Source organism: Stegostoma tigrinum, chromosome 29, assembly GCF_030684315.1.
Source record: "Stegostoma tigrinum isolate sSteTig4 chromosome 29, sSteTig4.hap1, whole genome shotgun sequence".
NCBI lineage: Eukaryota > Metazoa > Chordata > Chondrichthyes > Orectolobiformes > Stegostomatidae > Stegostoma > Stegostoma tigrinum.
In genome coordinates, this window is record NC_081382.1 from 5497501 (window position 1) to 5524160 (window position 26660).

The window sequence follows — 26660 nt, forward strand, 5'->3', positions numbered from 1 at the left end:
ATTTTCTCTTCATGCGGCATCCCTACTTTGGTCAGGATGTGTGATGGAGAAGGGAACAGGACAGGTGAGGAGATTGAGCCTGTGCTGTTGGCAATATCTTGCACCAATGTTGTATCACTTAGCCAACTGAATTAATAGGGCCTTGAAAACTGATTGGAGGAACATAAATGTGCAGTTTGTGAAAGAATGGATTTGCCTGACAATAAAATGTTTAAGGACTTCAGAGCAGAAAAGGAGGTTGGAGATAGGGTGGAAATTAGCAAGAGTGCTGAGATCAGGAGTTGTTTTTTTCAGAAGGATGATGACATCTGATTTGAAGGGCAGAGGTTGAGCCTGAAGACAAAATACAATGAGTCACATTAACAACATACACTCTTACCTACGGAATGACAAACATCATGGACTGCATTACAGGTTGGAATCTAATTTAGGGTTTGAATGGTTAGAATTAGTGGGATTGGAAAGATATAGAACAACATGCCCAGAAATGAGTTGAATCAAAAGGTATGGATGGTTTATATGTAAAGTGGTGTTGTGTACTTATCGAATGGAAATTACTCAGTCTGATACAGAAATTAGAGCAACGCTTATTTATCAAAATATTTATTACAAAAGCATTGCTAGAGAACACCATCACCTGTGTGGCTTACACAATACAGCATACACACAAATTCCAGTCATCACTGATACTGCTGTGAGCTCAGCACTACACTGACACATTTCATCCCCAGCTCTGTAGACTTCACTGGATTCCGGCACCCAATCAAAACCGACTAAGGTTTGCCCAAAGCTGCTGGGCTCAGCTAATCTTTGACTCTGACTGTAGGCCGACCAGGATTGAATCAGTGTTCCTGCTTGTGTTGTTTCTTTGAAGCTATTGATATAAATGAGAAGGCAGTGAGGAACAGGAAGAAAACAATCTTCTCAGGGATCTGCTCTTGCAAGTACAGAAGATCTTCTTTAGTGTCTGCTCCACACCAGGGTATGCTGATCCTGTGGAGCAAGGCCAGGTAAATTTAAACCGGTAATAAACAGCTCAAGTTTCACAGGAATTGGCAAGGTCCAATTCTCAACAGTCCTGTCAATCACCAAGACACTAAAAATACATGACCAAAGCAGTCTCCAGGTGACCCTGGCAATGAGTGCTTGATGACTGGATACGTCATTTCTGGGAGATGTTGAACTTTGGTGGCCAGTTGTCAGTTTTTTGGTCATATATTAGTTACTGGAAGGAATTTTTCTCCTCCTACACAATAGGGGGTGGCCTGTAGTTACTGCTCTGCTCCATTCTATCTACTCAGATGTCCAGAGTTTGAAGGTCCTGTCATATGAACACGTGGCGATCAGCTGCCCATTTGGAGAGATGTCCAAGCCCATCACCTTGCCCTCATGCCCAGCCATGGTTTTGAGGGGTGACCACCCAGGGTGTGTCCAAATCTTTGCAGTGTTGTCATAGGCACCAGTAAGCAGGTAATGTCCATCTGTGGCTGCGGGGAGACATAAATTAGCTGTTAGACAGTGGGTGATTTGGAAAATAATAAAAGGAAGACATTTCAGAGATGGAAGTGGATGAGAAACAGTGCATGAAGGAAGGAACTGGTCACGTTATCACTTTCTTACATATGGCAGCACTCCACTAGAACAAAGACCTCATTCCCTCAATCACTGCAATAATTTTACAGGGGGAGAGGTTGGAATCAAGATGTACGAACCAGCTCCCTCACTCTATCCTCTCACAGGCCTGTAAGCTTTTCTTTCTCAATATTTAGTAAAGTTCTTTCTAAAAACTGCTACTGAAACTGCTTCCACCCCTTTTCAGAGAGGACATTCTAGATCACAACAACTCAAAATCAAGAAACAATTTTTATTTTACGCTCGTTCTTTAGCCAATTCCCAAAACCTGTGATCTCTGACATCTGACCTTTGTGCTACAGCAACAGCTTTACCTAATTTTCTCTATCAAAACCCCTCATAAGCCTGAGGATCTCTATTATGTCTTTTTAAGCTGCTCTGCTCGAAGGAGAACAACTGTGCTCCTGTTGGATTGCTCTGTACAATACTTACGCTGAAACCTGACCGCAGACAGGAGGTTGTGGTGTGCTGGGATGGTATAGATGCATTTCCGCTGGCGAAGGTCCCAAACTTTGCAGGTATTATCTCCACTTCCTGTTGCTGTGTGATATCTTAACAAAACACAGTCAGTTTGTGATAAAGAAAAATAGAGATCAGAAATAAGAACAAAACGTACGAGAGAAGCTCAACAGGTCTGGCACCATTTGTGCAGAGTAAGGAAGTTCATGTTTTGAGTCCAATCACACTTCTTTGGAACTGAGGGTTCACTTTAAGACTTGACAATGAGAAATCGACAACTGGCTTGTTGTTCAGCACAGGCAGAGACGTGACCTCAAGCCCAACAAAGTGGGCGACCCTGTGTTATAGTGCCAAAAGCAAAGGGTCAGTATATCACATGACTCTCACTGGCTTTGTGAAAAGTGACCTGCAGGTTGCAGCGGAGAATATGGGAGGAATATCAATGAAGACCACAAGTTATGTCACACCACAATAGTGGGAAAGGGCAAACAACTACTTACATTCCTGATATTGGCAAAGTATCAACACCTGTACCCTCACAGGTCTATGTGTTTCCAGCCATTACAGGAAAGCTGATGGGAGTCCGCAAGCATAGTTTGGGAGGAGGGTGGACTGCTAATTGTAGTCTGTACCCATTACTGAGAAAATGGACAATGTCCACTTCAATTGTGGAATGACTGGAAGGGTCTGTACACTTTATGATGTGAGGCATTAACTCCACCAATCCATTTGGCTGAATAAACAGCAGGTTGTATACAAAATGAATTGGAAGAATAACATTGCTCATCTACATTATACACAGAAAAAGCAGTAAGTATGATTTATAGAGCAAAGTCTAAACTGTTTTTCTGTGGAAATCACACATCGACATCCATTATTATGAAAGATATCATCTTTTACCAGTCTGTTTTCCTTCATTTTCTGTGAATTAGCTCTATCCTGCATACTGACTATAGGCCATGATTCTGCCTAGGGTGCTGTTGAGGAACATGTGCATAAAAATCTGCAGAACTGCAGAAATAAAACATTGGACAAGCTATTCAACCCAGTCTCTTTTGACATTTACCTCTTCTAATATTAACAGCTTCTGCCTAAATTGTCAACTCTGGAGGTGCATTCAATAGCCTTGGGGCTTTCTGTTAAAAATATTTCTTCTCTAAACCTTTCATGTTTGACATTGTGACCCTTCATTCTAGATAGCCACTGGAAAAAATCTGCATCTATCCAACCATGACTCACCTTTTTGTAACATGGCAATATCATAAGGCTTTTATTAAATCACTCAACAATCTGAGTTGACCTAAGGAGAGGATGTGCACTCTTTCCAAGTATATCTTGGTACAGCATTCCCTTGTATCCCTCTCTGTTCCTGAGAACCTCTGCAAATGATGAAATTAGCGAGTGTGGAGCTTGTTAAAAAAAGATTAAAAATCATGGTTACATGATTTTTGCCCGCAGATATTGATTTTCTCTTTACTTATGTTTTGGCACGGATAGGCGAGTTTGCAATGTCATGGATACAGAGGGTTTACTGTAATTGTAATGTTCCCAACCCACTGCACCTCAATATTTTCCTGTAGTTTGGCATCCAACACTAACACAATGGTTTAACTGAGGAATTATGAAGATTTTATAATTGGATCCTCACGATCTATTCTCTCCCTGATAACATTCTTCCTGTGAGAAAATCTCTAGAATTTCTTTTGTTTTGCTTTTACAGCTTTACAATCCTGTATTTAATGTACTGTGAGTCTGTTCCCCAAATGCCTCTTCTTTTCCTGAAAATCGAGTTTATTTATAGTCAGAGTATTGTTTGTTTTACCTGAAACATAGGTTCCCACTTTGACACAAATTTCTTCTGACACTTTGCAGCGTTTCTCCCCATCTAATCAAAATTCCTCTAGCCTTTGAAGGAATTAACGTGTAGCTCCTAACTTGGCATGATCTGAAGACATCTAGTCTTAGCTATAAATCAATAATACACAGACAAGTAAAAATGGCTCTGGATCTGAAACTAAAGGAATGTCAATCATTCTGAAAAACTTGCCTTCAATTCTTTGATCTTTTCATTCTTATCAACTTTTAAGTCAGTTTGCTACCCTCCTTCTAGTTCCATATCAACATTACACTCCAGTAATCTCCCAAGCGATATGTTGTCAAAGGGGTTTCTGAAGTTCACTAACACTTGTCTTACCCATTAGGAGAGAAGCTGATCCCATAGATCTCCTTCAGGTGTCCCTCCAAGAACATGATGCATCGACCCGTCCGTAAATCCCATAGCCGCCCAAAGGCATCTAGGCCTCTGTTAGAGGCAGAAGCACAAAGTATTAGTCACAGAAATGACAAGTGCTGAGATGAAGCCATTTTAAACAAAACCAAATAAATCCAATCATCTCTTCAAATTGTTGAGTACTCCATCAGCGCTCCTTCCGATGCTGATTTTGAACTTTATTATTTTGTTCAGACAGAGCACCATCAATAACCCCTTACACATCTCTCATAGCTCTGGAGACAAGACCCTGATTTTGTTAATATTGGTGGAATTCTCCTACTGGTACCCAATATAGCTATGGAGGCTGAAAATGGGATTTGAGTCACACAACGTGGAAACAGGCCTTCAACTCAACTCGTCCATGCCAACCAGCTTCCCAAGGTGAACTAGTCCCATTTGCCTGCATTTGGCCCATATCCCTCTAACCATCCTTATCCATTATCTGTCCAAATGTGTGTTTAAATGTTGTTATTACATTCATCTCTACCACTTCGTCTGGCAGCCCGTTCCATATACACATCACCCTCTGCGTGAGAAAGGTCCCTTTTAAATCTTTCCCCTCTTACCTTAAGCCTACGTCTTCTAGTTTTGGACTCCCCGACCCTGGGGAAAAGACATTATCTATTCACCCCATCCATGCCCCTCATAGTTTTATAAATCTTTATAAAATCACTCCTCAGCCTCCTAAACTCCAGGAACAAAGTCCCAGCCTATCCAGCCTCTCAGAATAACTCAAAGCCTCCAGCTGTGATAACATTCTTGTAAATCTTTGTTGCACCCTTTCCAGTTTAGTAACATCCTTTCTATAGCAGGGAGTCTCTCATAAGAAGAAGTGATTTCATAATTAGTAGTTTCTGGGAACTCCAGCCTAAAAGTTATTGAATTCTGTTCATTTGAAGTACTGAGGAAATATCTGGACCAGTTTTAATTTTCAAAAGTCCAGTGAAAGAACATTGTGCACACTTTTTCTTTCCCAAAACCATTTACTCGACATTGAAGTTAGGAGGGAACTGCCATGGAGATTCAACGCAAGAGGCTTGGTGGCAGCACCAGTGACTGAGCTATTCAGGTACTAAAGGACATAGCTGCCAGACTAGGTCTGCAGCAGGTGTAAAAGAACTGACAAAACATAAAAACACACTTGACTTCCTCCTCACCAATCTGCCTGCTGCAGATGCAGCTGCTCATGGCAGCATCAATAGAACTATTACACTACTTTTTGTGAAGACAAAGTTCCACCTTCACATTGAGGATATTCTCCATTGTGTTGCATGGGGCTATCATGATGTGAAATGGGGCAAATTTTGAACAGATCTAGCAATTCAAGACTGGGCATCCATGAGGAATTGTGAGCTATCAGCTCCAGCAGAATTGCGTTCCAGCACAATCTATGACTTCGTGGCCTGCCAAAAGCATCAGCTGCTTCATCAATGACCTTCCCTCAATCATAAGGTTAGAAGTGGGGATGTTCGCTGATGACCGCACAATGTTCAGCACCATTCACAACTCCTCAGATACTGAATCAGTCCATGTTCAAATGCAACAAGATCTGGACAACATTCAAGCTTTGGCTGACAAGTGGCAAGCATCATTCACGCCACAAAAATGTCAGACAATGATAACTCCAATAAGAGATAACATAACACCACATCTTAAAACTGAATGTATCACTACTATCAACATCCCAGGGGGTACCATTGACTATCAACTGGACTTGCCACATAGTCAGTGGCTACAAGAACAAGTTAGATGCTAGGAATACTGTAGCAAGTAACTCACCAAAGCCTGTCCGTCATCTGCAAGGCACAAGTCAGGAGTGTGATGGAATACTCTCCACTTGCCTGGATAGGGGCATCTCCAACAACATTCAAGAACCTTGGCACCATCCAAGGCAAAGCAGCCTGCTTGACTGGCACCACATCCACAAGCAGCCACTCCCTCTACCACCGATGCTCCATCGCAGCTGTGTGTATAATCTACAAAATCCTTTGACAGCACATTCCAAAGCCACTCCCAACTCTAAGGACGAGGGTAACAAATCATGGGAACAACACCACCTTCAAGTTCCTCTCCAAGCCGCTCACCACCTTTACTGGGAAAGATATTGCTGTTCCTTCATCATTGCTGCGTCAAAATCCTGGAATTCTCACCCTAAGGGCATTATGAGTCAACCTATAGCATGTGGACTGTAGTGGTTCAAGGAGGAAGTTCACCACCACTTTCTCAATAGCAACTTGGGCCAGGCAATAAATGCTGGCAAGCCAGCAACACATCTTTGAGTTGGATTATTTAGAAGGGAAAATATTTATACTTTCACATTTCAAACTATGTTAATCAGCTTTGCATCTTGGTCTATTAAATCTCGCATTTTTAATTAAACCAATAATTCTGATGTTTAACGAAGCTGGATCTGATATCATTTTGTTCTGAGTCTTGGTGGGATGCATTTTGGAGGGTTACTGCGGGCTCGATGGGTCAAATGTCTGCACTGTCAGCCTGACTGACAATTTTTGTCAATGTAGTTCTTCACCAGTAAACATTGTCCAACTGCAGAAACACATCTAATATGGGACATTGAGTCATGAGTACTGCATGTGCTGGCTGGTTGAGCGTGATCAGCATCTTGTATGTCACAAACAGCTGAATGGATACGCTGTGTAATAAGATGGGTCAGTTTTGAATGCATGGCCTGCACACCTAACATTATACCAGCAATGAAATTCATATGCCATGTTATTGGTTTGTGTGATAGGCAAAACAACTATCTGCAAAAGAGGGAGGTTCGCACTCAAAGAGAGAGAGACACAATGTGTGTGCAAGAGAGAGAGAGAGAGAAAGAGAGAGAGAAAGACAGATGAGCAGGGAGGAGGGGGGGAGAGAGGGAGGAGGGGGTGGGGGGAGAGAGGGAGGAGGGGGTGGGGGGGGGAGAGGGGTGAGAGTGGAGGAGGGTGGGGGGGGGGGATAGAAAGAGAGAGACATGAAACAGAGACAGAGAGATATGACAGGGAGAGGAAATGTGTCTGCCCCATTTCATCAGTCTCTCAACATCCTTCCTGGCTTTCGTTAATACTTTTCACTCGTTATCCCAAAACTGCAAATCTTACACCATCAAGTTTAAACCATGATTGACTCTTTACAATCATGTGGAGCACAAGAGAAAAGTGCTACATGTCAAACTGGTGACAACAGTTCAAGAAGGCATTTGCTCAAGGCAAGAGGGATAAACCCTTGCCAATGATACCTACATTCCAAAAATGTTTTATTAGTCACCTGAGCTTCACTTTCCTCATTCTTTAAGTACAATTTGACTTTCACGTTAATAATGAATGCATTCTCCCATATAGGGAGCCCTCCCACCTTGGTTCCATGTAAGCTTTGCATACTGAACAAACTAGATGGAGTGGATTTATCACAAAAATCAAACAGCAGATAAAAGAACCTTTGTATGTATCTTTCAAAAATTTTGAAGTCATTCAGGTGGATACGGAAACTGTAAAAAGGTGGTTAAAAGAACAGTAGAACTACATAGAGTCAAAATCTCATTTTGAGATTTACACAGAGGCAGGGGGCATGACAGAGATGTTAAATGAATATTTGCACCTGGCTGTACCTCTAAGGCTGATGCTGGCCAAGCCATGGTGAGTGGGGGTGAAAATTCAGTAGCCAGAGCCATTTGAAACTAAGGAGGATGCATTTGATATGCTACTTAATGTCAATAAGTCATTGGGTGATATGTATCTGAGGAAACTCAAGAAAGATAATGCGGGCATTACAGAGGCACCAACAGTAATCTTTCAACCTTTCCTGGATCTGGGATGGCTCCAGAGCATTGGACAATTGTAAACATTACACCCTTGTACAAAAAAGGCTTATAAAAGTGAGCCTAGCAATTACTGACCAGTCAGTTTAACTTCAGTAGTGGGAAAACTATTAGAAATAATTATTCGGTTTAGGATTAACAGTCAGATGGAAAAGTACGATTTAATTCGAAATGCCAGCATGAATTTGTTAAGGGAAAGTTGTATCTAACTAACTTGGAGATTTTTTTTAAAAAGAGAGAATGGAAAGGGTTGATGAAGCTAATGCTGTTGATGCGGCTTCCACGCAGGATACTTGAGGAAAGTTATAGGTCAAGAAATATCAGAGACAGTAGCAATGTGAATACAAAATTGGCTCAGGGATAGGAAACAGACAGAAATCGCTATTGGATGCTTTTCAGGCTGGAGGAAGGTTGGTAGAGAAGTTCCCCAGAGGCTGGATTTGCGACTCTTGTCTTTCTTGATATAAATGTTCAAGATCTTGGCGTGCAGGGGACACTTTCAAAGCTTTACAATTCTTAGAAGAAAACTGTAAACTGTGAGAAGGACAGCTTCAAAAGGACATTAATAAGTTGGTGGAGTTGGCGGATAGGTGGAAAATGAAGTTTAACATGGAGAAATTTGTGATGATATGTTTTGGTACAAACAACATGGAAAGACAGTGTAAAAGTAAAAGCATTATTCCAAAGGGTGCACAGGAGCAAAGAAATCTGGGTGCATTTGTGCTTTAGTCATTAGAGGTGGAAAGACAGGAAGAGAGATTAATTAAGAGAGGTTATTAATAGGAGTGGAGAGGACAAAGCAGAGAGTTACACTGAATTTTTAATAGTACACCAGTCAGGCCTTAGCTGGATCACTCTGTCCAACTTAGGGTGTCACACTTTAGGAAAGTTGTGTAAGCATTGGAGACAGTGTAGAAAAGATTTACAAAACTGGTTCCAGGGATGGTAAGCTTCAATTACTAGGAGAGATTGGAGAAGTTCAGACTGTTTTTCTTATTGAAAGGCTATTAAGCCAGAAACTCAGATAATGCTCCGAGAACCTGGCTTCAAATCGTGCCATGGCAGATGATGGAATTTGAATCCAATAAATACCTGAACTGAAGAGTGTAATAATGACTGTAAAGCTACTGTTGACTATTGCAAAAACCCAACTGATTTCATTGCTGCCATCCGCCATCCTTACCTGGGTCTGGCCTAAATGAGGCTCCAGGCACACAGTAATTGGGTGACTCTTAACTATCCCCGGAAATGGCCTAGCAAGCCATTCAGTTGTAACAACGGCTACAAAGTCTCCACAAATAAACTGAAACCTTTTGGACCACCTGTTATCAACATAAGCACCAGAAATGACAATTGCAAAAACAGCCCTGTTTTAGACTAAGGTGATGGGACTGACAGTTTCAAAATTATGAGGGATCTACACAAAGTTGAGATAGGGGAGACACTGTTCCCACTTGTAAACTGATCCAAGAACCAGATAGCACAGTCTTAAAGTGAAAGAAGCAAATGCAAGATGAGAAAAAGACTTTTCCACACAGCAAGTATCTCAGGTCTCAAATACACTGACTGGAAATAAGGTGAAGCCAGATTTGTTACTAAAGAAGACTTTACAAGTTGACAGGTCTGTTTTTGCCATTGTCATTTCTAGTGCCTAGGTTGATAACAGGTGGTCCAAAAGGTTTCAGTTTATTTGTGGAGACTTTGTTACAACTGAATGGTTTGCTAGGCCACTTCCAGGGATAGTAAAGAGTCACCCAATTGCTGTGTACTTGGAGCTTCATTTAGGCCAGACCCAGGTAAGGATGGCAGGCGACAGCAGTGAAATCAGTTGGGTTTTTGCAACAATCGACATTAACTTTACAGTCATTATTACACTGTTCACTGCAGTTATTTATTGAATTCAAATTCCATCATCTACCATGGTACGACTCGAACCCTGGTTCTCCGAGCATTATCTGAGTTTCTGGCTTAATAGCCTTTCAATAGCAGCATCTGGTCATCGCTTCCCTGTAAAGACAATACGTCTGTAGTATTGTGTGAAGACCATTTCCTCACATTGTTCTTCATTTGACTGCACAGTACAAATACAGCTTCCTAACTTAAAAGAGAAACCACAGAGAGCCTGGATTGCAGTAATACTTGTCTAAAATGGCTCGTGGTCAAATTGTCAAACCATATCAGATGGGATGAGATAGCAATCTGAATATAAAATAGCGGTAAAACCGAGATTGCGTACAGCCCAGGACAAAAAAAAGCAGATAAAATTTAATGCAATCAGGAAGCAAATTTAAAAAAATATAAAATCCAGGAATATGTGGAAATCATCACGAATAAAAACAAGAGAGTGTAAGGTTTTCCAAAAAAATCAAATAATCAACACCCAACACATTAAGCCAGTGCAGAACACAGTTAAATCAGTTGACACAATGATGAGTTACACACCAAAATTGTACAATTAGAGGAAACCTTTACAGAAGTTTGGAGATTGCTGCTTGCACTGCACTACCAATACTGCAAGTATCATCTAGACGAGAGATAATTGTGCACATGAAATGATACAGAGTACAGGCATGAGGTAGATTCCTAGATTCACAAATCTGGAGCCTTTTGGATGTCAAAGGGCATATAAGGCAGGAATAGACAAAAGAAAGGAAGCAATTTTAGATGTGGAGAGTTCAGCACCGTATGAAGTCTAAAGAAATACAGCAAGTACGGAGAAAAAATTAAAGATAGGAGCTAGGAAAGCAGAGTGAGGGCTTGACAAAATATCGACAAGTAAAATTGAAGTAATCCCAGTAATGTTTCATAAATATGTAAAGAGCAAGAGGATTATTAAACAAAGAGCGGCCTATTACAAACTAAAAAGGGAACCTGTGCATGATAGAGGGCTTGTAATGAATACTTTGCTTATGGCTTCGCAAGAAAACATATACATTGCAATTAAGGAGAAGGAATATGAAGTATGGGTGTTAATAAAACAGTCAGAAGGAAACTATCAATAACTTATAGATCTTTGAAAGTAGACAAAGTAGGTAAAGGATGAAATATGTCCCAGGCTGTGAAGGGAAGAAAGTGAGTTAATACAGAGACCAAAGTCATCACCCTTCAAACCTTCTGGCTATGGTGAGGTGCCAGGGTATAGGAGGACTGCTAACATTATACCTATTGTTTAAAATGGAAGGTATCAATGGTATAATTAGAGATCAGTCAGCCAAATCTTGTTGGCGAGCAGGAACAGGATGACAACACAGATTTAATTTAGTGCAAGTTAAAATCCAGGACTGTCAGGGAATTCCCCTGCATTCAAAGTGTGAACATTGCATGGCTCAGCTGGCAGCACACTCAGCTCCATTTCAGAAGGCCATGGATGAAAGCCCGTTTCAGTACTTAAGCATAACAAGTTAGGATGACACTACAGTACAGTACTGAGCGAGTGCTCCAACAGTAGAAATGTGGAAATTTGGACAAGGTGTTAAACTACGGCTGTCTATTCTCTCAGGTGGGTGCAAAAGCTCCCCTAATGCTATTAGAAAGGGCAGTGGAGTTATTTCCTGTGCACTGACCTTTTATCCCCAAAATTTATTTTTAAATCAACATCACTAAAACAAACTACTTGGTTATAATCATGTTGTTGTTTGTAGGAGATTGTTCTACACAAATTAGCCACAGCATTTCATATATTATGGAGTAACTTCACTTCAAAACTAATTAATTGGTCGTGGATGCACCCAGTGGTCATAAAAAGTGGTGTGTATATATATATATAAAACTCTTCCCTTACTTAATACAAGGAGGAAATTTCAAAGACGAATGGAAATCTAAGAATCTTTTAGGAACCAAAAGAAGTGGGAAATTTTAATGCTTTTTTAAATGTACCTGTTAAGACGGGATAGAATTAGATGGGTGCAATCCATTTTAATTACCTTTTGATCACATGAGCTGGAATGATCTTAAAAATCCACGGATTATTATTTGCATGAAATCATCTTCTTCCAGAAGTTACAACTCTCATGGAACCTCCCTTTAGGAGGATTTCTTGGAATATGTGCAACCAAAACCAACTCCAAGCCACGACCACTGTGCAGCTGTGTGAAAAGTCAAAGTGCTAGCATACTCAAAGCCCATACTGACTGTATTCAAATGGAAATACAGGACCAACAAAAAAACGGCAAATTATGTCTGTAACAGGTACTCATCTCTTCCTCTGACAATTCTTTGAAAAAAACTGAAATTTTGGAAATATGGAGATACAACCGCTACTCACTCTCAGTATTGGTTTCTAAGGTCAGAACGAGGCCAACCCTCTTGGGAGCTTGCATGATGACATACCAGATTGAGATGTTGAAACTAGCAAAGTATCCACCAAAGGCACAAGTCAGCTCAAGCAAACTAGACCTTGAGTGAAGTGTTTTGTTTAACTATCAAACTAGCACATCACACACAGGAGGTAACCAGGCTAAAAAGCAGCAGGGGCAACTTTACAGAAATACAGAAAGAGATGGGGCAGCACAGTGGCTCAGCAGTCTTCCTCACAGAGTCAGGGACCGGTTCCAGCCTTGGGTGACATCCAAGTGGAGTTTGTACATTCTCCCTTTGTCTGCATGGATTTCCTCCAGGTGCCCCGGCTTCATCCCACAGCTCAAAGATTTGCAGGTTAGGTGGATTGACCATGCTAAATTGTCCAAAGTGTTCAGGGATGTAATAGGCTTGGTTGGTTAGCCATGGGAAATGCAGAGTTATGGAGACAGAGTGGGGCTGCGGTCAAGATGGGATGCTGTTCTGAGGGTCAGTATGGACTCGATGGGCTAAATGGCCTGCTTCCACACTGTACGGATTCTATGATGCTGGAAATACACAGCAAGCCCATCAGTGTTGGCAGAAAGAAAATACTGATCATGTCCTGAATAGAGACAGAAAGGTTTATGAACGCTTCGCTCTCCTCAGAGTCTGCCCATTTTCAACATTTTTAAAATTTTTATTACTCATGTCCTTGAATTGGAAATACTGAAACTTCAAATCTCAATCTTTAAAATGTTTGTTGATTAATCTAAAAGCTGTGTATAGTAATCTATTCCAACTGTGATGGTTAACATGCTGGCCAAATGAAATTGACAACAGATGCAAGCTTAAGATTCCCAATGAATATATTACATACATTGGTCAGAGGGAAGATCATGTCATCAAATCAGCTCCTGGAAGCACCCATGGTTTCCAAATAGTTAGTTCTGAATTGAATTCCAAGTGCTGCCCTTCCACAACTGCAAGGAATATATTTTGTTCCACATCGAAGTTGAATGAATGAGGGAAAATCCTGCGCTTTTTTGCAGTTAAATGTTATCAATATATAAACTATGGTTTCAATAAGGACTTACAGCTCAGGTCGTGTTGCTAATAACATTTAGCAGATTAGCTGCAGATGGAGAATGCTGGATTCTCAGTTGCTGCTCATTTGAGAAGATTCAGTTCTACTTATGCATTCTCAAATAGGTCTGGACTCACCCAGTTCCCACCAGTGAGCCATCACGGTGAAAGGCAATGTCATAGACACCCTTGCTATGGCCTTCCTGGTGCAAGATTTCCTCCTGAGCTTCCAGATCCCAGAGTCGCCAGGAGTGGTCATAACTAAAAGGCCAAAAGAGCAGTCAAAATAACACCACTGAAACATTTTTTTTTACAATGGACACTACATCTTATCTGAGATAGTCTGTTACCATCTGTCATTAGAAAAACGTTGGAATCTATTAAAGAGAATGTAAATGAACAATATCTCAAAATATATAATAATAAGCAGAGTCAACACGCTTCATGAAGGAGAAATTTTGATTTCCAGAAGACACTTCATAAGCCTTCACACATTTGATTACTTGAGATAACAGTCCATGGTTTTTGGATTAACATTAAATCAAGGATAGAGGATTGGTTAACTAACAGAAGCAGAGCTGGGAAAAGGGAAGCATTTTCAGGATGGCAACTTCTAACTAATGGTTAGGTCAGAATTATTTACAATACCTATTCATGGCTTAAGGAAAGTGATGAGGAAACTGAATTTACTGTTGGCAAGTTTGCAAATGGCACATAGCCTTCATAGTAACTTAGGCAGATTAAGTGGATGGGCAAAACCTTGGCAGAAAAAAAATATAATGTGTGGAAGTGGGAGAGTTTACATTTGGAAGAATATAGGAGTGAACATTATTTAAGTTGAGGAAGACTGTAGAAAGCTGTAGCACAGATAGATTTTGGGGTCCTCATGCATAAATTGCAAGATGTTAGCATACAAGTTCAGCAGGTAATCAGGAAGGTAAATGGAACATTTTGTCTTTATTTGAAAGGAAATGGAGTATAAAAATAGGAAGGTCCTGTTAAAACTACTCCAGGCACTAGGTTAGACCACACACTGACAGTTTTGGTCCCTTTACCTGAGGAGAAATATACTAGCTTTGGAGACAGTCCAGAGAAGGTTCATTAAATTGATTCTGGGCAAGGCGGGTTTTCCTTTGAGGAGATATTGTATGAGTCAGGTTTATTCTTGTTGGAGTTGAGAAGAATAAGAAGCAAACTTATTGAAATAAAGAAGATTCTTAAGGAGTTTGACATGGTAGATGCTGAAAGGATGTTTCCCCTTGTGGGAGAATCTAGAATTGGAGTGCATAATCTTAGCTAAGAGGTTGCCCAGTTGGAATAGAGATGAGGAGAAATTTCTTTTCCCAGAGGGTAGTGCATCTGTGGAATCTTTTACCACAGGACTGTAGCAGCTGGGTCATTAAGCATATCCATGGTTAAGACAGGCAGATTTCTAAAAAGGGAATCAAGGATTTAAGAGGAAGAGGTAGGAAAGTGGAGTTGAGATTATGAGATCACCCTTAAATGGTATAGCAGACTTGACGAGCTAAATTGCCTACATGTTATGGTTTAGGCTCTACCAAAGAAACTGAATTTTACCTGTAACCATCTGTAACCAAGGAAACTACAGATAATTGTAGATAAAATGTCACTGTTGAAACTAGATCTTACTGTGAACGCTCATCTAGCAATGGTAGAGAATAAATACTACTAGCAAGTGCATGAACTAGAGACACACACAGACAGACAGACACAAACACACACACAGACACACAGTGTATTCATGTATAAAGAGGGGGTAAGAGGAAACACTAATATAAGAGCTTCAGAACACATAGGCTGGACCGTACAACACACACTGGTGGGCTCGTGCCATCAGTAAATACATGAATCAAAACTGAGGACAGACCAATCTGGAGATGTACAGGACTTTATGGAAATGAAGCAGAATCACCAATTAACCCAAATTATTTGAATTTCTGCAGCCACAGCACAGCATGAAGCACAAATCATCCTGAGCTCCACTTTACTTGTGCAAGCTTGCGTGACTTTTATACATCCAATTAACTTAAGTAATATTTGCAATTGCTGTTACTTACCATGTGGTGCCCAGGAATCTGCCTGATGGGTGCCAAGCCACTCGAGCAACTCGCATGGTATGTCCTTCAATGTCAGCTACTGGTTCATCACTGCAAAATTCCAAAACTTTGACAGTCAGACACATGGACTACATACTTTAGATAAAGTATTATATTTACATAGCATCTTTCATGACTTTGGGTGCACAAAGCTTGTTAGTGAACAATAATGTACTCACTGAGGTGCAAAACACAGCAAGCTCCCACAAACAGAAATAAGATAACTGACTAGATAATCTGTTTCAGTTATGGGCTGCAAAATAGAAATTGGCCAGGACAGTGGAAAAATGTGTCCCAGAACATTGATGTCCACCTAAGATGGCAGACAAGACTTCAATTTAATATCTCTTCTGAAAGATGGCACCATAATCAGTACAGTACTGCACTAGCACTTCACTGGAAAGTCAGCCTGAATTACGTGATCAAATCTCTGGTGCGGAGATTGAACCATAATACTCAGAGGCAGGATATAGTTACCACACATAAATGCTGACACTGTGGTGGTGTGTGCTTTGTGTAAACAAATCAATCTGCTAGGGTCTAGAAACCCTCAACAAAGCTGTGCATTCCACACCAGTTGGAATCAACAAATTCAAATCTAACGGGTCACTCTAGTCATTGACAACAATACTAGATTCAACACAGGAATCTTAGCCAGCTCTAGGGCCAAAGGGCCTGTACTGTGCTGTAATGTTCTATGTTCTGTAACTGACCTACAGTTTTCCCTACATGATCTTGACCAAGTAAAAGTTCACTGGCGCCATTCTACACCACTACAGACTGCCACCATTTCAACACTAAAGCAAGCAGAGCTTAAATGGCAGCTGATACAGAGCTTATTTCATGTGATGCTGACCTATCAGAGGAAACACCAACAGATGGGTCACATCTCAACTTTGTAACAGGGCCCTCAAACACTTATTCATTAGCAAACAATTATGTACAATCACTAACAAGCAGCATCCAAATGACTTTGGGAATGAGACACAAATAATGAGGACTTGGGATATTACTTCCATCTTAAATCTGTCCAGATTTTCAAAGGAGCACAGGCTTTTCAAAATACACTGGAACCATTCTGCAACACAAAGACTTGGTTCACCACATCTACAAGGCTGAAAACAGATCTGCACAAAAACAAAGTTGCTGGAAAAGCTCAGTGGATCTGGCAGCATCTGCAAAGGAAATAAACAGAGTTAATGTTTCAGGTCCAGTGACCCTTCCTCAGAACGCCAGATCCACACATTTTGGTCAATGTGCTGGGTCTGAACAAGGTCAATCAGATGTGGGACCAGAAAACTCAGGCATGTACAGTGAAGCTTACAGCAAAAAGCACAAGTTTGGGAGGTCTTTGAACCAGTTGGGGATAGAATGCTTACCCTGATTGGAAAGTGAACATCAAAGAAAGGCCCTATTTAACTGATATCAAACAACGATATTTTCCCACAAAGACAGGGTTGAATGAAACCTTGAAATGACTATATATAACAAGAGTTAATTTTCTTGACCCTGTCACCAATCTTTTGATTCATTAGAAACTTAATATAAAGCCTTAATGTTTCTTCATTTCTAATTCGTTTTTCTGAAGATTCAGGAGCTTTTAAGCAAATGTTGTTGGAAAGAACTGATTGTTAAAAAACAAACAATTGACAAAAAGCAGGGAGATTATTAAAAGCAAAAGTTGGAGAATTAGCAAAGAGTTTGACCAAATGGAAACTTGCGAAGTAGTGTTAGCTGATCAAGAGGTTGTGATGGTAAAATAAGGAGGTACAAAGGGATCCAGTTGAGACACTCAAAATTCTCAAGGTTGTGGATGTTGAAAATGTGAAACAAGAACTAGAATAGCTTATAAAACTCAGCAAGTGAGGCAGAATCTGTGGAGAGAAAGAAAATTAATGTTTCAAGTTGTTAACCTTTTGTCAGAATGATATAGGCCTACAATATTCAATCTCTCCTTATAGGTTAATCCTCTTACTCAAAGGACAAGCATGTCTTTTCTTAGGGAAGGAAACCAAACCTGCCACAGCATTCTAGATATGGTCTCACCAATGCCCCGTTAGAATTTACTCTCATATTCCAATCCTGTTTAACTGATATTCCCTGAAATGTTTGCTGCACCTGCACATTAACATTCTGTGACTCTTGTGTAAGAACACTCAGGTTCCTTTGAGTGTGAACATTTCCCACTAAAAATATTCTTTTGTGTGGCAGTTTTTCCCAACCAAGCAGACAAATTCACCTTGTCACACGGTATTCTAGCCACCATCTTTTTCCTCATTCACCCAACCTGTCTGAACCTCTCTGCAGTCTGTGTCCTCATGCTTACCTCCCAATCTAGCTTTGCATCATCAGTGAACGTAGACTAGTTGCACTCGTACCCTTCGAAGACATTGATACATTGTAGATTGTAAATAGTTGATGACTCAGTACCAATCCATACAGTGCCCTACTAGTTACAGCTTGTCAACGTGGAAATGTCCTGTTTATTGTTGTCCATTAACTAAACCATACAATCATCCTCCAATGCCGCATGTTCTAATTTTGCATAATCATAGAAACACTACAGTGTGGAAACAGGCCCTTCGGCCCAACAAGTCCACACTGAACCCGGGTCCCTGGTGACGTGAGGCAGCAGTGCTAACCACTGTGCCACCGTGCCGCCCCTCTTGTATCAATTCTTTTTGAAAACCCAATTACACTTCAGCTACTGACTAGCCCTTAGCCATCTAATTAGTTTTACTCCCCAAATCTGCAAACAAATTTGTCAAATATTATTTCACTTTCATAAATCCACATTGACATTTTGTGCTTTGAAAGAGATTTTAAATTCTTCACACTTGCCCAAGATATATTTTATCCCATCACAACTGGAAATTTTTGTTCACTTTATAGTCTTTACAAACCTTTCCAGATTCCAGAGTTTCACTGAGCCATCAGCGGCACATGATGCCATGTTACAGTCCTTCTCATCAAGTGAGATGGTGGCTTGGGGATGAAATACAATGGCACCCACATTTGTGCTGTGACCTGTTGAAACAGAAAAGCCAGTCAGCAGCTGTCATAAGTTGAGATGACCTAGGCTCCTTGACTGAGGTCAGCTCGGTATACCTGGTCCTGACTTAGATCAATTCACACCAGTTGTCAGCCCTCTGGATTTTATTTTATATTTCCTTACAGCTTAGTTTGCAGGCTCTCTAAACTTCATTTAGCTCTAGCCAAAAAGCCCATCTAGTGAAATCACCAAGCTTAGTACAGCTCAGAGTTCAGTCTCTAAAATGGTTGAGAAATTATAATGTTTTCTGGAAATGCATTCTTTACATATTGATATATCAGAAAAATATTGGCAGATTTTGAACCATTTCAGACTTCTTTCTTTCAGAGAGGTGTGATTTCTTGAAAATGCAGACATCATTTAATGTGTGCTGTAAGTTACCTGCTGTTTTTACTGGAAATGTTTTCAAGATGATAGGAAACGAAATTGATTACTTTAATTACTGGGAAAACATAGCTTTAACATGCTAACAGGTTGCCTAGCATGTGACTCGAAGCTCTGTTACACAGATCAGAGAGATTAAAGAAGAGACCCAGAAGCTGCAGTCTCTCCCCTGAAAACCTGTTTCTTAGAAGATGTGGCTGGAAATGTGAATGAGCTTCCAAATACCAGAAATTCAATTTACCTGGTTAAACATGAAGGTGTGGACTGTTACCAATTGCCAATAACTCAAATCCAAGGTTGACTGGCACCAGAACCAGACATTTATCACCAATCCACAACGGATGGCAGGAAATTCAGCAAAAGTGACAAGTCATCATATTTTATCCTTTGTTTCCACACAACTGGTGTTAACTAGACTTTGCCACTTGCTTCAAGAATAAATGTTGTTCATATTGACAAATCATTTTGAGATTAATAAAGAAACCTGATGGCATTGCTTTTATTTTTGTTAGATATTTGATCATTCTGATCACCGAATTAACAAATGGCACGAGTGGAGGGATTGTGGTGCTTCATTATTACAGCATGCTTCCCATCAATGCCGTAATATATTAAGTTTTAATTGTTTAACAGGTCAGTTTCCCCTTTACTTATTATGGTCCTGATTATGAAAAGGCAACCTAAACTGTGAAGTGTGTCTGAGACACACTGAATCAGAGCTTAAACATGATGCCCTCTGTAGCTCTTTGGCAAAACTGACTCTTTCTGCTCACAGGCAAAACGTGCTTACTTATTACAGGCTCAGACCGCCTATTGATATCAAGGATGGATAAAGTGGAAAAGTGTTGAAACTAAAGGACTGCTTATTTATTCCTACAAAGTTGACTGGTTTGTAAATACAGAAACCAGAAGGAATTAAAATAAAAGCAGACTGTTTACAACATTGAGAGTTTTGCTAAATGCATTCAAAGCACATTAAAAACAGCTCAACTGCATTCTGTCAGTAAACCCTACAAGACTGCAAATATGGTCATACAAAGGGGCTTTTGTGGTGCTGTAGTAGTGTCCTTATTGGTGGGTCAGAAGATCTAGGTTTAAGTCGCACCTGCTCCTATCATGTCATAACATGTCAGAACATGAAGATGAAACAAATCAACAAAGGTCACTCTGTTTCAATGGGCAGGTGAGTGGAATAGCAGTGATTAGGGGAAGAAGGTTCATCTGCCCAATTACTGGTGTTAAGCAGAGTATTGGTGTGCAGGGATTCAACAGGGTAACAAAGGAGATACAGATAATTACAGGCCTTTTAGTCTTACTCATATCCAATGTAAAATGCTGGAACTGATCAGGAGTAAACTTAACGATTTACTTATGCAATAATAATTGAGGTATCAGCAGCCAACACAGGTTCAGATGATACAGACTCCACTTCAACATCAGCATCCACTTCTTTAAAGGAACTAACTACCCAAATGGACTATGGTCAGTCTTGGAACGTAGTATACCTCAGACGCCAAAACATAATTTCAAACATTCGACAGAAAGCGTTATTTTATGAAATTCATTTGTTGAATGATTAATTACTGATTCAAGATCTTACATCAGGATGATTGAGAAGTACTAAGTGAGTATACAAATAATTGATATTTAGAAACATAATATGGGGAATTTATCTATGGTGCGAACCAGGAAGGGCAGGGGGATCAGCAGGGGCAGCCCGGAGAATCAGAGAATCAGCTGGGTAAGCCTCTATGCGAGCTTTTTGCCCATTTCCAACTATAATTGCTCCACATTAGTGGCCATGCCTTCATGTTGCTTAAGCCCCAAACTGTGAATTTTCTCCCTGCACTTTTCTTTCCTGCCACTTTGCTTTCTACCTTTAATACACTTGAAAGGCTTTTGGTCATCTGACCCAATTGATCCTAATGCGTCCTATTTTGTTTTATCGTGACCCTGTGAATTGCCTCAGGACATTTAATTATGGTGAAAGTGCTATTAATTGTTATAAACAGTACGTTTAGGATAGCTATGGATCAGAATTGATTAAATATTCAAAAGGAAAGACTTTGCAGGGCCAAAAGAAAAGTCAAGGAATTTTTTGGGCTCTCTACCAGAGATGGGACAGGCATCGGATCAAATAGTTTTGTTCTCTGCAGAATCCTTCTGAGATTCTATGACTGCAACTTTCTTTTTCTTCAACGTAGTCAATATGGTTTCCTGGGAGGATTGTTGAAGCTGAAACAACTGGATGCTACAACGGCGGTTGGGGGTGAGCTTCTTCAGAATCATAAATTTCTAAAGTTTGACATCAGACCTTACTCATCTGCAATTACCTTGTGATCCTGTGGGATATGAGCCTTACCTCTCAGTGTACGAATAAGACTACAGTCAGGAACACCCCAAAGCTTACAGAGCCCACTCCTGTAGACAAACAAGAGAAGTACAAGGAACTGTCAGCACAACTTATCCATACATGGCTGGAAATCAAAGAATGCAAGAACATTCTGCTTGATCTCCCACTGCACAGTATACAAATTCAGCAGTGAACAGAGCATTCTAGTGAGGCAGCATTAGGGTGGGAACAGTTTGTTAAGACACTCAGACTAACATTCTATCGAATATATCCTGGCTGTGTGCTGTCTGCTGGTTGCACTGACTGGACCCTTTAAGATTGTGAGAAGGCTGTGCACACAAGTTCTAACGAAAATAGTTGATGTAGTAGATGACGTATGTAGAAGTCGTTGTGCATATCCTGTTTGTTCATTGCACAGTGAATTACAAATTGCTCTATGGTCATAATCCACCTAGTTAGCTACAGCCTTACTGTTTTTGCGATGTATGATACCTTTAATATATTCTGAGTCTACCAGAAAAGCTTGCATCATGTTGGGATTGCACAGATAGAAGTGGGAAATGCAAAAAAACTGAAACAGCACTGCGTCACTACTTGTTACACTACAGAGTAACAAGCTTACACTAGCAGCTGTCATGGTAAATGTGGACATATAAATTAGTGCCCAACCCAAAGATGTTAAGAGTACGTCCATTTACATTTGAATCAGGATGACCTAAACCCACTGGAGTTTTCATGTTACACCAAGGATGTGTTGGGATTAACTGGACCTAAACCGGGAAGAGACAAAAATATGAGGAAGAGAAAGTAGACAGGGACGGGAGGATCAAAAGAAGTTAGGGCAGAGGAAGACAACAAAAAAAGCAGGAGATGATTGGAACAGATCAGGGACAGAGATACAGACAGAAGGTATGAGAATGTCAAACACTTTCAGCTTGAGGCATGAAGTCAGCAAAGGCACTCAACAAGGCAGAAGGGATTGGAGCAGGTAGTGACCCTCCAGCCCATTTTAAAGCAAAGTCAGTAGTGCCATTGGATCCATGACAACTGCAAGCTCTTGGGAATTTTTTTTAAACCTTTTTTGTTCTCTAGCAAAAGAACCAGAAGAGAAAGATGTTTCTTCTCACATGGCCCTCCTGACTTTGAATTCAGCACTTTTTGTGTCAGACAACAGGAAGTTTACTGCGTCAGTGAGTGAATCTGTCATTTCATTCAGTTACTAGTGTGGTCAGGATGTAGTTACAGCATGAAATATTTGCACAGGCATTTTCCATTAACAACACTGATATATGTTGGAAGAGGTATATGTAAATGATGTTTAGGCCACAATGCTGTTTAATGTGTTAGATACAGACAGAGATGCCATGTACTTCTCCACTGTGCCATAATAATGTCACAAATATTTGAGCTGTCCAAACAACAGCAAGATTCTCCAATACTAGCAATACTAAGAAGGATTAACTCAACTGTGTTTTCATTTTGAGTAGGAAAGCCACCCTGTAGGTTATCCTTCCTCATGACTAGTGAGTGAGGCAAGCTAGCAATTGGCTCTCTGTACACATTCACTAGCCATACCTAATTGCACTTGAGAACATGTTACTTGGTTTGTAGAATTATTCAAGTCCTTCTAGATCTTAGTAATTAATGGTGGTTTTAATACATCGGAATGTATTAAAATGTATTTCAGAGGGCAGTTGGGAGTTGATCATATTGCTGTGTAACTGAAGTCACATGCAGGCCAGACCAGGTCAGGACAGCATTCTTCTCTTCCTAAGTCAGATTTTTGTAGCTACCTAGTAGCTCTATTACTAATACTACCTTATTATTGCATGTCTATTTTGCTAACAGAATTTCACAACTTCTCACGTGGGATTTGAATAAATGTTTTAAGTCTCAGAATTACCAGTTCCGTGATGTAACTGTGCTAGAAAACAGGCTCCAAACTCTTGCCTCTGTAGAGAGGTGAAAGGAGGATAGGAACCTCTCCAAAGAGAGCTCAATGTAGCCAGTGTCACTCTGTGCTGTCTCCCACACTTCCACACATGTGAACCAAGACCATTAAACATAAAGTTGAAACCTGCAGAAATCACCTTATTGCAAGTCAGTGGCACTAAATGCATTGCTGTGATCTGGCTATGCGTTTTGCAGCGGAGAGCGGCGCGAGCCGGGCGGACGTGAGGTCAGGGCAGAGAGGCAGTTGGGAAGGTGAGTGAGTGCTATTTAAGTACTTACCTCGAAGCCAGCGGGTCCTTTTTGCAGCAGAGTGCTATTTAAGTAGGTGTGTTCTCAGCCCCAGGTCCTACACGGTAGGGCCTCCCTCCCACCCTCCTCCTCTAACCTAATTAAGAGTCCACTGACTCACAGCAAACACACAAGGGCTGAGGGAAGTGCCTGGTGAGTAAAGTGTGAGTTTTCGGTGAAGAAGCTCAGTGAGGAGATTATGCCACTGTTGAAGGGGGTGAAAACATGACTGCCAAGCTGATTGAGTGTGCTGCATGCATGATGTGGGAGGTCAGGGACACTGATGTTGTTTCTGGCTCCTATAGCTGTGGTAAGTGTGTACACATTCAGCTTCTGAAGGAGGTTGTTGCAGCACTGAAGAAAGAACTAGAAGACCTCAGGCTCATCCGAGAGAATGAGAATTTTCTGGACAGGACCTTCAGCAAGGTCACTACACCGAGGATACCTGAAAACAGAAGGGGGATGTCAATGACAAAGGAAGACATGAATGAAGTACAAGAGACCCCAGGGGAAGCACCTGTTGTAAACAGACTGACTGTCTTGGAAACTGCCAAGACAGGGGATGGTGTGTTGCCTTCCTGGTGCCAGGATCCAGGACATCACTGATAGAGTGCAGAGAATCCTCAAGGGTGAAGGTGAAGACCCAGAGGTGGTGGTGCATGTTGGCACTAATGATGTCGGGAAGAAAAGGAGGAGCATTCTACAGCGGGACTTCAGAGAACTTGGAAGAAGGCTGAAAAGCAGGACTTCCAGGGTGGTTATCTCTGGTTTGCTTCCAGTTCCTCAGGCTGGAGAGGGCAGGAACAGAGAGATAATGGACCTGAACGTGTGGCTGAGGGACTGGTGTCAGAAGCAAGGCTTTAAATTCTTGGATCACTGGGGTATGTTTTGGGGTAAGAATAAATTGTACAGGAGGGACGGTTTGCATCTTAATAAATCGGGGGACCAGTTTTCTGGCAGGCAGGTTTGCCACTGCAACACAGGTGTGTTTAAACTAAGTAATGGGGGAGGGGACAAACTGGAAATTTAAGAATGAAGTTAAAGGGAAAGTGAGAATAAGAGATGTTAAGAAGGACAACAGAATGAACACAGCAGAAAACTCAAGAAGGGATCGTACAGTATGGCCAAGTGAAATAGGGATTGATAGGAAAGGTGAGGGGAGAAACAAATTAAAAATATTATATATGAATGCACAAAACATAAGAAATAAGGTGGAGGAGCTTGAGGCTCAGTTGGAAGTTGGCAAGTATGATGTTGTGGGGCTAACTGAGACGTGGCTTCAAGTGGACAGGGCCTGGGAAATGAATATTCAAGGCTATACGTGCTATCAAAAGGACAGACTGGTGGTCAGAGTGGGTGGGGTAGCCCTGTTGGTGAGGAATGATATTCGGTCCATTGCGAAGGGGGACATAGAGTCAGGAGATGTAGAGTCAGTATGGATAGAGCTGAGGAATTCTAAGGGTAGAAAGACCCTAATGGGAGTTATTTCCAGGCCCCCAAACAGTAGTCAGGAGGTAGGGTGCAGGTTGAATCAAGAGTTGAAATTGGCCTGTCACAAAGGTATCACTACAGTTGTTATGGGAGATTTCAACATGCGGGTAGACTGGGAGAATCAGGATGGTACTGGACCCCAAGAAAGGTGTAGAGTGCCTCCGAGATGGATTCTTAGAACAGCTTGTACTGGAGCCTACCAGGGAGGAGGCAATTCTGGATCTGGTGTTGTGCAATGAACCGGATTTGATCAGGGACCTCAAAGTAAAGGAGCCATTAGGAGGTAGTGACCATAATATGATAAGTTTTAATCTGCAGTTTGAGAGGGAGAATCGGAAGTATCAGTATTGCAGTTGAATAAAGGGAACTATGGAGCTATGAGGGAGGAGCTGGCCAAAGTTCAGTGGTACAATACCCTAGCAGGGATGGCAGTGGAACAACAATGGCAGGTATTTCTGGATATAATGCAGAAGGTGCAGGATCAGTTCATACCAAAGAGGAAGAAAGATCCTAAGGGGAGGTGGGGGCAGCCGTGGCTGACGAGGGAAGTTAAGGACTGTATAAAAATAAAAGAGAAGTATAACATAGCAAAGATGAGTGGGAAGCCGGAGGACTGGGAAGCTTTTAAAGAGCAACAGAAGATAACTAAAAAGGCAATATATACAGAGAAAAAATGAGCTATGAAGGAAAACTGGCCAAAAATATAAAGGAGGATAGTAAAAGCTTTTTTAGGTATGTGAAAAGAAAAAAAATGGTTACGACTAAAATTGGGCCCTTGAAGTCAGAAACGGGTGAATTTATTATGGGGAACAAGGAAATGGCAGATGAGTTGAATAAGTACTTTGGATCTGTCTTCACTTGGGAAAACACAAGCAATCTCCCAGATGCAGTAGTGGTTGAAGGACTGAGGGTAATGGACAAACTGAAGGGTATTTATATTAGGCAGGAAATGGTGTTGGATAGACTGTTAGGTCTGAAGGCTGATAAGTCCCCAGGACCTGATGGTCTGCATCCCAGGGTACTTAAGGAGGTGGCTCTAGAAATTGTGGGCGTGTTGGTAATTATTTTCCAAGGTTCTATAGATTCAGGATCAGTTCCTGCGGATTGGAGGGTGGCAAATGTTGTCCCACTTTTCAAGAAAGGAGGGAGGGAGAAAACAGGAAATTACAGACCAGTTAGCCTGACGTCAGTGGTGGGAAAGATGCTGGAGTCAATTATAAAAGATGAAATTACGACTCATTTGGATAGCAGTAACAGAATAGGTCAGAGTCAGCATGGATTTACGAAGGGGAAATCGTGCTTGACTAATCTTCTGGAATTTTTTGAGGATATATCTATGAAGATGGATAAGGGAAAGCCAGTGGATGTAGTGTACCTGGACTTTCAGAAAGCCTTCGATTAAGTCCCGCATAGGAGATTGGTGAACAAAATTAGGGCACATGGTATTGGGGGAAAAATACTGAGTTGGATTGAAAATT

At 41.0% G+C, this 26660-nt stretch overlaps 1 protein-coding gene across 2 annotated transcripts in view; it reads right to left on the bottom strand.

The window, feature by feature from the left end:
• Positions 1–575: 575 nt before the first annotated feature.
• Positions 576–26660, bottom strand: part of prpf4 (PRP4 pre-mRNA processing factor 4 homolog (yeast)) — a 43427-nt gene continuing 17342 nt past the window's right edge. For both annotated transcript variants that reach the window (XM_048559229.2, XM_048559228.2), the window contains exons 8-14: positions 21460–21518; positions 18565–18688; positions 15623–15712; positions 13683–13805; positions 4286–4393; positions 2065–2183; positions 576–1487 (exon numbers count right to left, since the gene is read on the bottom strand). In XM_048559229.2, the coding sequence (XP_048415186.1) occupies positions 1294–1487; positions 2065–2183; positions 4286–4393; positions 13683–13805; positions 15623–15712; positions 18565–18688; positions 21460–21518 (817 nt within the window). In that variant the 3' untranslated portion in view covers positions 576–1293. The remainder of the gene's footprint in view (positions 1488–2064; positions 2184–4285; positions 4394–13682; positions 13806–15622; positions 15713–18564; positions 18689–21459; positions 21519–26660) is intronic.